This window comes from Bos taurus, chromosome 11, assembly GCF_002263795.3.
Source record: "Bos taurus isolate L1 Dominette 01449 registration number 42190680 breed Hereford chromosome 11, ARS-UCD2.0, whole genome shotgun sequence".
Lineage (NCBI taxonomy): Eukaryota > Metazoa > Chordata > Mammalia > Artiodactyla > Bovidae > Bos > Bos taurus.
This window is the reverse complement of record NC_037338.1, coordinates 86,275,135-86,291,752: the sequence shown is the minus strand read 5'-3', so window position 1 is coordinate 86,291,752 and position 16,618 is coordinate 86,275,135. Positions and strand designations below refer to the sequence as shown.

The window sequence follows — 16,618 nt, the reverse complement described above, 5'->3', positions numbered from 1 at the left end:
CCAAGTGGCACTTGGTCCTTCCCGGAAGCTCAGGGCCGTGGGAGGATACAGGCCAACCAAGACTTCCCTCAGAGATCCACATGCACAACCACAGAAATCGAAATTCTGGGAAATCTCTGGGCAACAGGCTCCCACCACGGGCTTAAGATGCTGTGGGATCCCCAAGGATGCATTGACTTCTGGGATGAGAGTGTCTCAGAGGGTGTCACCGGTGATGCACTTGGGTCCTAAAAAATGGGTGGATTACCAGTTGGAGAAAGACAGCAGCAGCAAATGAACCTAAATAGCAGCCACTTTACTTCTCATGTGCTAATGACTATTGGAGTTAAAATGGAGTGAGTGAGTGTGTTACTACCTAGCACTGAGATATGAAGAAACAGAGGCATGCGCGATAGAATGAGGTGTGCCTGTCCTTACTGCCCTGGGAGGGCCAGCGTTTCCACTTTGATTTCTGAACCACGGAGGAGCCCCTTCTGGTTTGTGGCCCTCCCTCCCTGCCTCTGGAACGGAGCCGTGGTCCCATAGCCCACATTTGTCGTCGGACAAAGGCCTGTAACCTGTTTAGCCATTTCTGCAAAGGGATGGCAGTGCTGGCCTTGGCGAGGTGCTGGGAGCATCCTTGGATTTGCAGTTCTGTTTCTTACTCATCATCTTTGGTTTGACCTCAGAGTCAGGATCCCTTCCAGGAAGCTTGGAAGGTTTCTTAGGGCCTCATTCTTGGATGGCAGTTGAGCTGCTCAAGGTTCCCAGTTGGAGACAAAAGAAAAAATAAAAACATTAGATTATAAACTAGGAAGCATTAGAAACGTGAAAACATTAGAAAACAAAAGCACATCAAAGTGTGTGCAGAGAGGCTAAGTGTTTGCTCTGCTAATTGTTTTATCTCCTCTCTCCTCCTTCCCTCCCAGTGTTTGCTGACTGTCTCTCCTGTGCTGGGCACTAGTTTGTATACGCACACGAATGCACACAGATACAACCCATACCTCCCCATGGACATACATGCTCCCGGTCCTGTGGAAGGATGGGGATGGTTATAGGGGAAAATACAGATTTTAATAACTCTAACATTGTGGCCCCCCACTCCAGTACTCTTGCCTAGAAAATCCCATAGATGGAGGAGCCTGGTAGGCTGCAGTCCATGGGGTCGCTAAGAGTCGGACACAACTGAGTGACTTCACTTTCACTTTTTACTTTCATGCATCGGAGAAGGAAATGGCAATCCACTCCAGTGTTCTTGCCTTGAGAATCCCAGGGACGGGGGAGCCTGGTGGGCTGCCGTCTAGGAGGTCGCACAGAGTCGGACACGACTGAAGTGACGTAGCAGCTTAGCAGCAACATTGAGGAAGAAGTTATAAGAGCTGTCAGCAATATAAAGTCTGGCATAGCAGTAGGAGGGATGGGAGGTAAAGCAGAGATGGGGGTGGTAGGCATTGGGGGCAGCCCTGGAGGGCATGCTTGTGCATCCACACTCCGTTCTCATGATAGAATTGAACGAGTCACTCTTTGGATCTGCTCTGGACAACCACTCAGTCCCTCTGGTTCTCAGGTTTCCCCATGGAAGGTTTAGCTGACCGACTGGTGGTTGCATGAGTTCAGCTGGGTGCTTCGTCTGGGCGACAGTGAATGGCAAGAACACCGTTGGTTTTCTCTGCATGTCAGTTTCCTTCATGTCCCTCTAACAACAAGTAAACATAAAGCACAGAGTTGGCATTTTTTTGGTACCTTAATCTATTCAGTACAGAGGGGATAGGAGTCTGGAAGGAAAAACTAACCTGTGTCTGCCTTCTTAGACCAAGAGATTTGTCTTTATTTCTAATGCCTTTTAAGGAATATTAAACTTGCTTGCAATAGAGCAGATAATCCAGGTTTCTGTAATGTTTGTTGTTCGGCCACTAAGTCATGTCTGACTCTTTGTGACCCTATGGACTACAGCATGCCAGGTTCCCCTGTCCTTCACTCTCTCCCAGAGTTTGCTCAGATTCATGTCTATTGAGTCAGTGATGCTATCTAACCATCTCATCCTCTGTCATCCCCTTCTCCCACCTTAAGTCTCTCCTAGCATCAGGGTCTTTTCCAATGAGTCAGCTCTTCGCATCAGGTGGCCAAAGGATTGGCGCTTCAGCTTCAGCATCAGTTCTTCTAACGAATATTCAGGGATAATTTCCTTTAGCATTGACTGGTTTGATCTCCTTGCAGTCCACGAAACTCTCAAGAGTCTTCTCCAATACCACAATGCGAAAGCACCGATTCTTCAGCGCTCAACCTTGTTTGTGGTCCGACTTTCGCATCTGTTCGTGACTACTGGAAAAACCATAGCTTTGACGATTTGGACCTTTGTCAGCAAAGTGATGTCTCTGCTTTTTCATATGGTGTCTAGGTTAGTCATAGCTTTTCTTCCAGGAGCAAGTGTCTTTTCATTTCATGACTGCAGTCACTGTCCGCAGTGATTTTGGAGCCTGAGAAAATAAAGTCCCTCATAGTTCTGTAATATAGGCATCTTCTTTCTCTATGGGGAAATGTTTTGAACCTTCACTAACAGTAGTAGCCAGAGACCTCAGGACTGTCCCCTTTAAAAGCAGGGCTTACTCACAGAACCGCTTGGCCTTTCTGGCCTATATCAAGATGCTCTTTGTAAACTTGTCAGCCAGAGGATAAGATAAAACAAATTAGTCTCAGCTTCAGGGTCTGTCCTACCAAAGGACTTTGTGGCATAGAAACCAGATGTACCAGTGAGTGAGGCAAGGTCATAGGGAAGGCCTTTGAGAGACAGTGAGCTTAAAGCAGGACGGTCTCCCAGGTACAAAAGCTAAACCATCACGTTTTTCTTGTCTTAACCAACAATTCTATTGATTCCGGCTTGAATGGACTTCACAGTTTAAGTCTTTCAAGCATGTTCTCTGGATTTTAATAGTTCATAAGAGGTGAAACTCCAATGCTTTGGCCACCTGATGTGAAGAGCTGACTCATTTGAAAAGACCCTGATACTGGGAAGGATTGAGGGCAGGAGGAGAAGGGAACGACAGAGGATGAGATGGTTTGATGGCATCACTGACTCGATGGACATGAGTTTGAGTAAACTCCGGGAGTTGGGGATGGACAGGGAGGCCTGGCATGCTGCAGTCCACGGGGTCGCAGGGAGTCGGATACAACTGAGGAACTGAACTGAACTGAAGAGGTGGTTTTGTCATCACCTCTGGAAGGCATCTTCTGCAGAGCCTCAGAGTTAAGCTCTGTCATCTCCCAGAAAGGTTCCCCTGGCCTTGGGCAGCAGGAACTGATACAAGCAGTCACCTTCTAGATGAGAGGCTTCACCATGGCTGCTGGGCCCAGATTTCACTCGCCATGATCCTGGCCACACGTGATGAAGTACTTGATTTCTGCGATTTGTGGGGTCTACTTCCTTGATTCCTGGAGGGAATTTTGGACTCTCAAGAGGGCTCTCAGTGTATCCAGTCTCAGTGGTTTAATTGCTTTGAGATTCTATGATTGGCTGGCACTGAAGACCGTAGTGTGTTCATGCTAAGTCACCTGAGTCCTGTCCAACTCTCTGCGATGCTATGGGCTATATAGCCTGCCAGACTCCTCTGTCCATGGGATTCTCCAGGCAAGAATATGGAATGGGTTGCCATTTCCTTCTCCAGGGGATCGTCTCCACCCAAGGGTTGAATCTGTGTCTCCTGCCTTGGCAGGAGGGTTCATTACCCCTGAGCCACCTGGGAAACATAATTTCAAGTACTTAAGGCTTGTCCTTACTTATACTTTAATCAAAGCTCTTCCCCCAACCTCCATCCCCACCAACTAGAAACACTTTGTGTGCATATTACATACACAGAATATAGTCGCTTTATTTCTTCTGGTGATGCCAAATATTAAATAATTCCTTAATTCATGTGTTAGACTACAGTATAAACATTTATTGTTTATTCACTAAGTTGTGTCTGACTCTTTTGTAACCCTATGGACTATAGCCTATGAGGCTTCTCTGTCCGTGAGATTTTCCAGGTAAGAACACTGGAGTCGGTTGTCATGACCCCCTCCAGGGGATCTTCCTGGCCCAGGGATCGAACCTGCATCTCATGTCTCTTGCACTGGCAGGCGGTTTCTTTACCACAAGCACCGTCTGAGAAGCCCAAAGAGCATGTGGACAAACCAAATTATTGCAGGTGCTCAGTGTGGACAGATGAATGGGACAGTTCTGTCCCATAGGATGCACAGGCTTTAAATATGCCCCTAAGCAAATGCTGTCTTCCATGCTTGCCTGCGCTCGTGTCTATGACCCAGCGTCTCTTTGGTCAAGGTTTTTCATTTGTGTCAGGGTCATCTTGACCCCTGGACGTGCATGAGCTGGCAGCTACCTTTGCCCCTTGGACTTCTCTGGCTGGTGGTTTGGGACGTGAATGCCTAGTGAACGATGGTTCACTTGGAGGGGTCTTGGGTGTCAGGTGGGGACAATCCTGGTTTGTTTCCTCCCCCCAGGTTTCTCTGGGAATTGTGTCGGCTGTGGCAAGAAGGGCTTCTGTTACTTCACGGAGTTCTCCAATCACATCAATCTGAAGCTGACCACGCAGCCCAAGAAGCAGAAACACTTGAAATACTACCTGGTCCGCAACGCCCAGGGGGCTCTGACCAAAGGGCCTCTCATTTGCTGGAAAGGCTCAGGTGAGCAAGCTCTGTGGGGTGGGCCGTATGAAGGGGGCACCTCCAGGCCAGCCAGGGGCCTGTTGGCCCGCCTCTGGGCCGAGACTGCTCTGCAGTGCACACGGTGGGCAAGAGGTCAGCCCTACGAAATCAAAATGCAATTTTGCCCTCTGGGCGTCCAGTTTACAGTATCAGTCTAATTGTATGGGTGCTTTGAAAGCTGACACAGGGCCACACGGTGCCGTGTCTTCTTGTGGTAAGTATCTGGGGCAAGATTCTCACCCGGGGGGGATTCTGTCCCCCAGGAATATTTGGTGATGTCTGAAGACACTGTTGACCATCATGACTGCAAGGAGCCCTTGGTGTCTCATAGATGGAGGCCAAGGATACAGTGCCCGGGGCAGCCCTCTGCAGAGAATTGTGCAGCCCGGTGTCAATGGTGCTGAAGTTGCGAAGCCCTGACTTAGAGAAAGCTCAGCCCAGATAGCCTCCCTCCCTGCCCCGCAGCCCTGTCAACCACAAACAGAAAAGATCAGCTTCCTGGGGCTGGGGCTGGCAGAAGAGAGCGGGCTCCAGCTTTAGGAAGGGCCTCCCTCCATTCTTCTCTTCTGTCGCCCAATATCCTCCTGGCTGCAGTCAGCTCTGGAGGCAGAGGGAGGGGCTGGATTTTCCAGACCCCACCGAGATGCCCCTTCTCCCATCAACCAACCGTGGAGGGACGTGTCCCAGAAGGGTTCTCAGCGAGGTGCCCAAGAGAGGCAGCCTCTTGTCCCTCGCTTGTCTGCGTCAGTGCTCTCTGGTCACCTGGAATACCCCAGCCAGCTTCTGTGAGTAGAAAAAAGGGGCTTCAGGAGGGGCTGGTTCTAGGCATTCATTCCCTGTCCCCTCCCATCATTCCTATCCTCCCCGTCTCCTTTTCTTGCTTGCACGCATGCTCAGTCGCTCAGTCATGTCCAACTCTTTGCGACTCTATGGACTGTAGCCCACTAGGCTCCTCTGTCTGTGAAATTCCCTAGGCAAGAATACCGGAGTGGGTTGCCACATTCCTCAATAATTTCTTGAGCTCCTACTATATACATGCCTGTCATTTTCTAGGTCCTGGAGAGGAAGTGGTTCTTCCCTTTGTGGGATCAGCCAGGAGTTCTTGATCACTTGCTGTGACCAAACCCCTCTCAGGTTCGATACCTCACTGGGAGGTAATCTTCCCAATGGAGAGTGATTTAGGGGGTGGAGGAAAGTACTAGCTCTTCCTTTGTTGTTATTGTTGTGTTAGTCACCCAGTCATGTCTGACTCTTTGAGACCCCCATGGACTGCAGCCCGCCAGGCTCCTCTGTCTGTGAAATTCCCCAGGCAAGAATACTGGAGTGGGTTGCCATGCTCTCCTCCGGGGGATTGTTCAGACCCAGGGATGGAACCCGGGTCTCCTACATTGAAGGCAGATTCTTTCCGTCTGGGCCACCAGAGAAGCCCAGCTGTTCCTTCACCTTTGAGTAATGCTGTTTGTCCCTTGGACTTGAAGCTCTCATTTGCATCATCTGTTTTTCCCTTCTTCCCAAATGGTGACCACTGCTCCTGCTGCTGGCAAGAGGACTGTCCCTCAGGTGGCTTCCCCAGAGACCGAGCCTGGGGAATGGCCCCCACCCCAGCCCCCTGGCTGCACCAGAGCAGCGACGGGGAAGGCGTTGGTGCCCTTGCGGTTATCTCCATGCCTGGCTCTCTCACCGGCCGGATTCTGGCCTCGGAAGTCATCGGTTGCTGTTGGGGAGGAGCAGGAGCTGACTGTCATGCGTGCCTCTTCTCCGCAGAGTTCAGAAGCCGGCAGGCATCCATGGGTGCATGCTCCAGTTCTCTGTTCCCGCCACTGGACAGCTCTGGGCCGCCGGCCCCCTTCCCTGGTGAGCCCGGTCCGGGGACAGCCCCGAGCGCCCCGCTGGGAGCCCCGCAGGCAGGTGAGGCGGTGGCGCAGCGCTGGAGGTGCTGGGAGTCGGTTTTAGTTTCCCCAACTGAAAAATGGAGGCACGAAGATGCTCGCCGAGGCTATCACGGGCAGTAGGGTTTGATAGCTGGTATTTCTGCTTCGTGAACTTGGCCTCGGCCATGCAAAACACACCTGATAAGCACGACAGCTGATGGCAAGTAGACAGCAACCTCCTTCCCAAGGGCTCTGGCAGGGGGGTTGGTGGTTGGGGGTCCTCCTGCCCAGGGGGGTCTGCTGAGGGGCCCTGGGCCCCTGCTGCACGTGGCTCAGCATCCACAGCGAAGAGGCTGCACGTGAGTGGAGAATGCACCCCCCTAGAGGCCCCTGTCCTCCTTCCGAGTGGTATCTGCCCTCGTCCTCTCTGTGCCTGGGCCACCTGGGGCCTGGCACACTTGGGCAGCTTCAGGGATCAGTGTTTCTGCCCGAAGAATACCTGGGTGCGATTCCAGCATTGCCGCCTCCTAGCTGAGAGATTTGGGGCAGCTCATTTTAACTCTGTGACTCTCCGTTTCCTCATCTGTACACTTGGAGAGAATCTTTTCTGTCTAATTTGCAGGGTGATTATAAAAATTAAATGTGATGACAGTGATAGCAAATACTTACTGCTTGCAAACTTCTGTTAACTCCCATCGTCCTCACAGCGGCTCTAATATTACCCGCATCCTCTACATGAGAAGGTGGATGCACAGGGAGGAGGTGTAATGTTCAGGAAGGTTGCACAGCGAGTTCGAGGCAGCGTGGGGCTCAGACAGGGGTCGTCTGGTTTCAGAGCCTGCCCTTCAGCCCCTCAACATAGGGGATGATCTGTGCTCCTCCTGACTCTGGAGTACCTTCCACATCATTCTGGCCCGTGTGGGTGACTTAGAGCAGAGCCCACAATTGCCCCCAGAATCCTCCTGAGGCCCAGGGAGCCCCAGATCCTGTGCATAGCCTGGCCCTGGGCGACGGCAAACCCAACTGCTTTCCTGAGCATGTTTGACGTGACCCTGAATCCAGGAGGGTGAGTGAGGGTGGGAGGAGGGTGGAGCAGGTGCAGGGGCGCTCCTGGAATCCCGGGGCCCCCACGGGGCCTTCTCTCACAGGGAGTGCTCAGTGGAGCATGTGTGGGAGCATGTGTCCTGTGTGTGCACGTGTGTGTGTGTGTGTGTGTGCATGTCTGTGTGTGTCTGCTTTTTCGGGGGGCTGGGGGGACAGAATCACTCTGTCAAGAGTCCTGACCCTTGACGGGCTGCATCAGTGGAAAGCTAATATGTTAAACGGAGGGAGAGCCATATCCTGTTTGCTGGACTCCCCGAGCATCCCATGGTCTTCTCCCCTCTTTGTCTCTGTTCTTAGGACCAGCCTCCGAGCACCCCGCCCTAACCGCAGCCCTGGGTCTGGCTGTTTTCAACGGCAAAGATTCCCCGAAGCACCAGCCGCTGGTGAAGAACCGCCTGTCTGCAGTGCCGCGTCCCTCGGCCTTAGGTAACCTTGACCGTCCTATTCGGGGTGAGGGGGCCTTGCTCTGCTCTGGGCCAAGGTGGTGGCGGATGGGGGATGGGGGAGCCGCCACGCTGGGGCCCCTGAGTCTCCTGGAGTTGGAATGAGAGTCAGGCTGGATCAGCAGACACCTCCTGCGTCTCTGGGAGTGTGTCCAGCCCCCAGTGCTGGGGGTAGGGAGACGCATGGCTTCTGCCCCCAATCTGGGTGATGAGTGTGCACCAGGATGCAGTGGGAACCCGTTACGAGTGGTAACCTGTCTTCCTGTGGGCCGGTGACGTTCCCAGGAACGGTTATCATCACGCGCATGGGAGCCTAGTTACTCCGTGGAGCCTGGCCCGGAGGATGCAATGGGTGCTGGTAGAGAGAGTGGGCTTGCACCATTAGGGGAACGGCTGGAGCCTCGGAGTCCCGTGCCTGAGGCTGCTGTGGGCAGGGTGGACTCTATTTCAAGAAACCGCTTCTGAAGCAACACGGAGTATGACAAGGACTCGGGGGCTCTGTGGTTCTCAGCGAAATGCTGCCCTGCACGGGACGGGATGGGGTGGGGGCAGAGTTGGGAGGGGGAGGTAGGAAATGTGCAGAATCCCTTTCTGCGTTGTCCTAGCTCAGGTTCCGGGTGCTGCAGTGCCTGCAGGGAGTGGGCTACAGTGAAGACTTGTCTCTCTCCAAATGCCAAATAGGGTCCGCCTTCCCAGCACCAGGACACATGGCCAGAAATGGTTGGTCCACAGGGGCAGCTCCTGGTGACATCATTTTGGGAGAGCTTTGGGGAAGATCCTCTGGAGGAGGGCATGGCAACCCACTCCAGTATTCTTACCTGGAGAATCCCATGGACAGAGGAGCCTGGCGGGCTACAGTCCATAGGGCCGTAATGTCGGACACAACTGAAGTGACTCAGGACACATGCACGAGGAGCTTCGAGTCCGTGTAGAGGCAGTTAGCACCTCAAAGGAAGAAAACACCCGCAGACCTTCTGCCTTCATACCGAGGCTCCATCCCATTGTCCTTCCTCCTCTGGTAGTTTAACATGGCTTTTAGAGGAGCTGGCATCTCAGTCTGTGTGGGAGCTCTTCCCTGCTCTTGAGGACAGATGTTTGGGGAAATGAAGATGTAGTTCTAAATGACATCAAGGTGATAGAAGCTGTCGCAGAGGTTGTGGGGGTCAGAGGAGCCCACCTGTGGGAAACCTCTTTGCAAGCAAAGAACTTCATGTCTTTAAACATTTTATTCATTTCGTTTCATTCATTTTCAGTCAGTCTAAAGAAGAGGTGAAAATAACTTTGGGTTATTTTTAAGAGACTCGAAAGCAATAATTCTCAAACAGCAGCACGTCTAAGGATAACCAGGGGTGCTTGTGACCAAGTGTTTCCTTTCATTTCTGGAGATCTGCTTCTGTAGGTTGAGGTGTGCCCAGGAGCACTTGGAACAGGCTCCTCCTGGTTCTGTCCAGCTTTGTCTCTGGCTATATTTGGAGAAACACTGCTCTAAACCAGTGGTTCTCAATCCTGGTTGTGGTTTAGAATCACCAGGAGCTCAGGGAGGGGATGGGAGGTGGAGTGGGTCATCGGGAGGTGTGTGGACATGCTGGGGTTCTGATTTCCTTGGGAGAGGGTTGCATCCAGGAGTAAAGCGTTTTAAAATTTAAACTTTATATAATGCGTCATGGTTGAACATAGAGCGCTAAAGGTAAGGGAAATTTTGTGTCAGATTGGTCCCCAAAAATGTGGTAACCAATTCTTGGTATTTTGAAGAATCCAAGAACAGAGCATGATGAGTCATGCTCACGCTGTTCTGGCGTGGGCAGGATGACTCATCAGTGGCAGTGGGTACCAGCTTCTGTTCCCCCGGATTTTTTTAGCCTGAAATTAGCTTTCAGGGCTGGGGTGGGGAGAGGTGCACAGGTGGATCAGTACTGCCCCCGAGTGGTGAAACTGCGGTGGTGGGTTGACTGCCGCTGGGGCTTGTCTACAGAAACAAGTATTAATTTACTGGAATGTGGAGACGATGATGGACTTCCTCGTAGTTCAGACATAAAGAATCTGCCTGTAATGCGGGAGACCTGGGTTCGATTCCTGGGTCGGGAAGATCCACTGGAAAAGGGATAGGCTACCACTCCAGTATTCTTGGGCTTCCCTGGTGGCTCAGTTGGTAAAGAACCCGCCTGCAATGTGAGAGACCTGGGTTCAAACCCTGGATTGGGAAGATCCCCTGGAGAAGGGAACGGCTACCCACTGTAGATGAGGATCTGGACTTGGTGGCTACCATTTATTGGCCTCAGACTCTGTGCCTTACATATATTCTCTTTAGTCTTGATCAAGTCACCTTTCAGAGTAGGTTTTATGATCCCATTGTAAAGATGAAGGAGGTAAGGCTTGGAGAGCTAAAGCTTAGACACTGACACAGCTTTGGAATGAAACATTTATAGAGGTCGACAGGATACTTCTTTAAGCCTAGATGCTTCCTCTAGACTGCTTGTTAGTTGCTTAGTCGTGTCCGAGTCTTTGCGACCCCGTGGACTGTGGCCCACCACACTCCTCTGTCCATGGGATTCTCTGGGCAAGAATGCTGGAGTTGGTTGTCATGTCCTCCTCTGGGGGATCTTTCAGACCCAGGGGTCGAATGGGCTCTTCTGCATCACAAGCAGATTCTTTACCATGTGAGCCACTAGGGAAGCTAAAATGCACTAGATGCTAAAATGCATTGTAAAGCTGTGCTTTAAAAAAAATAATAAGTGTTCTCCAGCTCAGGGGAACATTTTGCTGAAGCATGTCTTTGGTGACAGCCTAATTCACACTCTGAACGTTGTCTAGGTATCTTATCAAACTCTGGCCCTCCCAAAAAACGCCACAAAGGCTGGTCTCCAGAATCTCCATCAGCTTCGGATGGTGGCTACCCCCAGGGAGGGGGGCACAGAGCCAAGTATGGTAAGTGATGGAGCCCTGCCCCAGATGCAAGGCTCCAGAACTGGTGGTGGTGGTGTGTGTGTGTGTGTATGAGTGTGTGTGTGTGTGTGTGTGTGAATGTATGTGTATGAGCATGTGCATGTTCACGTGTGTGTGTCCTCACATGCTTTCATATGTATGGGTGAGAAAATTCTAGGGAGGCACACTTGAGTATAACAAAAGATTCTCTTTCTCATGTATTAGACTTGCTTCACAAAGCCCAGGATTCCTGTACAGTATTGAGTTTCCTGATCTTAGAGGAATTTTTTCTAAAAGGCATGCTTATCACTTGGCAGGGACATTGAAGAAGAGAAAACTGGGTTGTTTGGTGGGGAAGGGGGACCCGGTGACCTTTAAGGTCTTTTGACTCAGGAACTTGTGGTTCCCAGACTTGGGTGCTCCGGAGGTGCAGGGAAGGTCACGTTGTACCAGGTGTGTTGGCTGGCCTGATGTCAGGTCTGCCGGAGGTGGATGCCCTGTCTGATGTATCCTCTTCACGCTCTCGGTGTGTTCCTAGAAAGTGCAGGTGTGACCTGCATGCCCCAGGTCGGCTTGGTGGGACCGGCTTCAGTCACCTTTCCCGTTGTGGCTTCTGGAGAACCAGTGTCCGTTCCCGACAACTTGTTGAAGATATGCAAGGCCAAGCCAGTGATCTTTAAAGGCAAGTACAGCAATGCGCCGGGGGCGGAAGGTCGGGGAGCCCAGGGATACAGACAACATGATACATCATCCCAGTCTGATTCCACACCAAGTTGTCCTCCTGGGAAAACTTCTAAAGCCGTTTCCAGGGCAATGAGAGAACCAAGCAGAAAGGTCACTGAGGTAGCCCCTGATCAGACGCCACAAGTTCAGAGCCCATCACTGTTTTCCGTGGGACAGCCCTGTTCCGTGACGACCATTTGCTTGTTCGTTTGTTCTAACCCTTTTATCTGGGCCCCGCTGTAGCATCTTTGTGCCTCTTTTATGACAAATGTCACATCCTTCCCCTAAGAGTAATTCTTTTGCTGCCTCTGATAAACCAGAATGTTTGTGAGCGGTGCTCCCCAAATTGTGGTTCCTGGACCAGCAAATACAGCATCGCCCAGGAGTTCAGTAGAGATGTAAATTCCCAGGCCCACCCATCCCAGAATCATAACCAGGCCCGAGTTGGAATCAGAGGCTCTGTGGTGGGGTCTGGCAGTCTGTGTTTTTGGAAGCCTTTCAGGGGACCCTAGCACACCCTCAGGTTTCGGAAACAATTTTCTTGAGGCTGTGAACTGTGTCCCAATCTAATTCTGGAGCTGAGCGTGGTGTCTGCACACAGCACACAGCAGGCGTCTACTCAGTGTGTGTTTGGTGAATAAACGGAGGCCGTCTGAGTACACGATACCATGCAGGCACTTACCACATTTAATCATCTCAGCAATTGCATGAGGGTTTGATATCTTCACCTTGTTTTACACATGCAGAGACCGAGGCTTGGGGAAGTGAAACTTCTTGCTGAGGATAACCTAGTTAATAAATAGATCTGGCCTGGGTTGTCCTGCCTCTGAGGGCTGCCATCAGAATTAATCTTGTACCATTTGCTGAAGCATTTGTCAAGTTCTGTCAATGTTTGGAGTCTCTGATCTGTACAGTGGTTTATTTTCCTAACTCAGCTCATCAAGGAGTCCTGGGGGACTGGGAGGCACAGGTGATGACTGAGCAGCTTTAGTAATTCTCTCTGGGCCTTATGTGCTCAGCTGTAAAATAAGAAATTGAACTAAATCAGGGGTCTTCAATGTCCAGGATCTAATGCCTAATGATCAGAGGTGGAGCTGATATAATAATAATAGAAATAAAGTGCACAATAAATATATTGCTCTTGAATCATCCCCACACCATAATCCCCCCCCACCCTGGGTCTGTGGAAAAATTGTTTTCCATGAAACAGATCCCTGGTGCCAAAAAGGTGGAGACTGCAAATGAATAAGCAAGTGCTGCAGCCCCTGTCAGTTACCAGAGCAGGTGCACAAACCAGCACGGGCTGAGAGTTCAAGATTTCCCCAGAGGAGCTTGAGTTGCCTCAAGTGCAGCTGGCTTGCATGTTTTCACTCCCTTGCATGCAGAGACCCCCAGGCTTCCCTGCTGGCTCAGTGGTAAAGAATCTGCCTGCAATGCAGAAGGCGCAGCAGACGCAGGTTCGATCCCTGGGTGGGGAAGATTCCCTGGAGGAAGGCATGGCAACGCCCTCCAGTATTCTTGCCTGGAGAATCCCATGGACAGAGAAGCCTGGCGGGCTATGGTCCACGGGGTCACAAAGAGTTGGACACGACTGAGCGACTGAGCAGGCACGCATGCACATGTGGAGACCACCCGTTGTGCCTGAGGCCAGTTGCCAAGCCATGCCATGTCCCCTCCCCCAGGCCACGGGAACTTCCCCTACCTCTGCGGCAACCTGAACGACGTGGTTGTGAGCCCCCTGCTGTACACGTGCTACCAGAACTCGCAGTCCATCTCCAGAGCCTACGAGCAGTACGGGGCCTCCACCATTCAGCCCATCTCGGAGGAGATGCAGCTCCTGCTGACCGTCTACTATCTCGTCCAGCTGGGTGAGTCCCCTCCCATTTTGCGGGAACCACTGGTGGAATAATTGCTAAAGGAGGGACGTGCACATGGCCTGATCATGGACCCTCACTCAGAGCCCTTCTGAAGACGGCCTCTGTCATCAGGTTATTGCAGTGGTCACCACCTGAGGGGCTGGGATGGCAGTGAGAATTCAAATAGATTTCCTGGGACTTGCCTGGTGATCCAGTGGTTAAGAATCTGCCTTGCAACGCAGAGGACGTGGGTTCGATCCCTGGTTGGGGAGCTAAGACCCCACGTGCCACAATGAAAACCCGATGCAACCAGATAAATTTTTTTTTTTTCAAAAGTGATTTCCCTGCCATTCTAGGTGAAGAGATATAGCAGGAATACCACAAAGGCTCTGCCCTCAAGGATTCTAGTGGGAGAGAAAAACAGTAAACAAGAGGAAATGAAGCAATGGGAGTGGGGTGGGTGGTTGTGGGCTGATTCAGGTCGTCGGGAAAGGCGTCTCTGAGTCGAGACCTGAGTAATGAGGAGGACCCAGGCTTGTGAAGATCTCAGGGAGGCAGGGTCGGGGGGGCAGGCCAAGGGCCGAGGGGTGGGTGGGAGCGTGGCGCCCCAGGTCAGCGGGAGCCAGGGCAGCCACCCAGTGAGAGCCTGAGAGTGAGGGTGTTGTCAGAGAGCCGGCAGGGCCTCAGGCTAAGGTCAAGAGTCTGTATGTCGGACTCGGTAAGAACAACTTGTGTTTATCTGCTCAGGCTGCCGTAGCAAAATACCACAGGCTGTGCTTAAGCCACAGAAGTTTTATCTTCTCATAGTTCTGGAGGCTGGAAGTCCGAGGTCAGAGTGGCCTCATGGTGGGGTTCTGGGGAGGCCCTCTCTTCCTGGCTTGTGGAGGATGGCTGTGTCCTCCCCTGGCCTTTCCTTCATGCCTGTGTGTGGGGACAGAGGGTGAACTCCGAAGTTGCTTCCTTTTCTTATAGGGACACCCATCCTATTGGCCTAGGACCCCACCCTTATGAACCCACCTAACCTTAGCTACTTCTTTAAAGGCTCTCTCACTAAATATAGTCACATTGGGGGTTAACACTTCAATGTATGAATGGACGGGGACACAATTCAGTCCATAGCAGCACTGGAATGCTTTCAGGCAGGGGACAGATACGATCTGGGCTTCCTTGGTGGCTCAGATAGGTAAAGAATCTGCCTGCAATGGAGGAGACCCGGGTTCAATCCTTGGTTCAGGAAGATCCTCTGGAGAAGGGAATGGCAACCAACTCCAGTATTTTTCCCTGGGAAATCCCCTGGACAGAGGAGCCTGGTGGGCTACAGTCCATGGGGTCGCAAAGAGTCAGACACGACTGAGTGACTTTCAGTTTCAGATATGATCTCACTTCATTTCATTAATGGCCTAGAATTGAGGGCTGGCTGATGATTGACCATTGGGTTGGGGTATGTGGAAACCACTGGCAACTCGGGTGGGTGGAGATATGAGGAGAGTGGGGACAAAACCCATACTGGAATGGGTCAGAGGGGATGGAGGTGAGGAGACAACCATGGTGAGTGTGGGCAGCTCTCTCAGTTGCTTTGATGGGTGGTGGTGGTTCTGGAAGGGGCTGTGGGCTCCAGGGAAAAACTTTAAAAAGACAGGAAATACAACAGCTTATCTAATCCAGTTTTGGCGTAGCCCCATGAGGAAGTGGTGTGATCCCTGTTTTTTCAGATCAGAAAGCTGTATCCTAAGATAGCTCAAGGCTCCACAGCTGGTGCTGGGTGTAGCTGGATGGGGACACGTTTTCTAAATCAGATTATGGCTCTCTTTCCACTGGCTCACCCAAATGTAAAGTTCTGACATGTAAACCAGAAAATAGCTAATAGGGAAAAATGTTGAAAATACTCAGTCTCGCTAGTTGTCAAAGAAGTACAAAGTTAACAAATCAAACAAGTGGAGTTTTTCTCCATTCAGTTGATGATAAGTACCCAAACGATGGTACCCACTAGAACTAGGGGTGCAGTAGAAGCCGGGTTGTTGTGGTTTGTTAATGTCATGGTAAGTTGTCACATTGAGACCATCTGGAGACAGTCTGATGATGTGTTACCAGTCAGCTCTGTAGGTCCATTTAGGCTCAGGAAGTTATGTCCTTTACATAAAGCTGTGTCCTGAAGAAGTATTTTTGAAGGTGCTTACTCAGAAGCAATGCAAGGGTCAATGACAGATCAGTGTTGCTAAGTCTGTGATGGCACTTCCAAGGCATGGGATATCACGTGCCTGGTTATAATGATGTGTGTGAAAGCTGTAAACGTCATGATTGTGGTTGGATGCTGGCATGATGGTAAGGAGGCAAACATACCCTGAAGTCATTTCCCCACAATCGTTAACAGTGATTTAAACCCATTATAGTGATTAAAAGGGCTTCCCTGGTAGTTCAGATGGTAAAGAATATGCCCACAATTCGGGAGACCCAGGTTCGATCCCTGGGTGGGGAAGATCCCCTGGAGAAAGGAATGACAACCCACACCAGTATTCTTGCCTGGAGAATTCCACGGACAGAGGAGCCTGGAGGGCTACAGTTCATGGGGTTGCAGAGAGTCAGACATGACTGAGGGACTTTCAGTTCAGTTTACAGTGATTTAAGACTCTGATGCTGGCAAAGATGAGGGCAGGAAGAAAAGGGGTCGACAGAGGATGAGATGGTTGGATGGCATCACTGCCTCATTGGACATAAGCTTGAGCAGGCTCCTGGAGATAGTGAAGGACAGGGAAGCCTGGTGTACTGCAGGGGTCGCAAAGAGTCAGACAGGACTGAGCGACTGAACAACAAAAAATTCCAGCGCGTGGGGGAGAAAAGGCTGAGAAGCACTCAGAAATATTGGTTCTTTTAGGCTGATGAGATGAGGGCTGCATTTGCAGCCTCCCTCTATTTTGGATGTTGATCATTCAGACTGTATCAGGTGGACATTGGGGTACAGCGCATCTCCCCAGCACTGCCCCGCGGTGTGGGCGGGGCAGGCGCTGAAGCCCCTCCCACC

General features: G+C 51.3%; 1 protein-coding gene across 12 annotated transcripts in view; it reads left to right on the top strand.

Moving 5' to 3' along the window:
• The window catches only part of GREB1 (growth regulating estrogen receptor binding 1), a 134,560-nt gene that overhangs the window by 74,368 nt on the left and 43,574 nt on the right, over positions 1 to 16,618 (top strand). For all 12 annotated transcript variants that reach the window (XM_024998441.2, XM_024998440.2, XM_010810181.4 and 9 more), the window contains 6 exons: positions 4,477 to 4,659; positions 6,445 to 6,588; positions 7,953 to 8,081; positions 10,910 to 11,023; positions 11,559 to 11,702; positions 13,426 to 13,611. In XM_024998441.2, the coding sequence (XP_024854209.1) occupies positions 4,477 to 4,659; positions 6,445 to 6,588; positions 7,953 to 8,081; positions 10,910 to 11,023; positions 11,559 to 11,702; positions 13,426 to 13,611 (900 nt within the window). The remainder of the gene's footprint in view (positions 1 to 4,476; positions 4,660 to 6,444; positions 6,589 to 7,952; positions 8,082 to 10,909; positions 11,024 to 11,558; positions 11,703 to 13,425; positions 13,612 to 16,618) is intronic.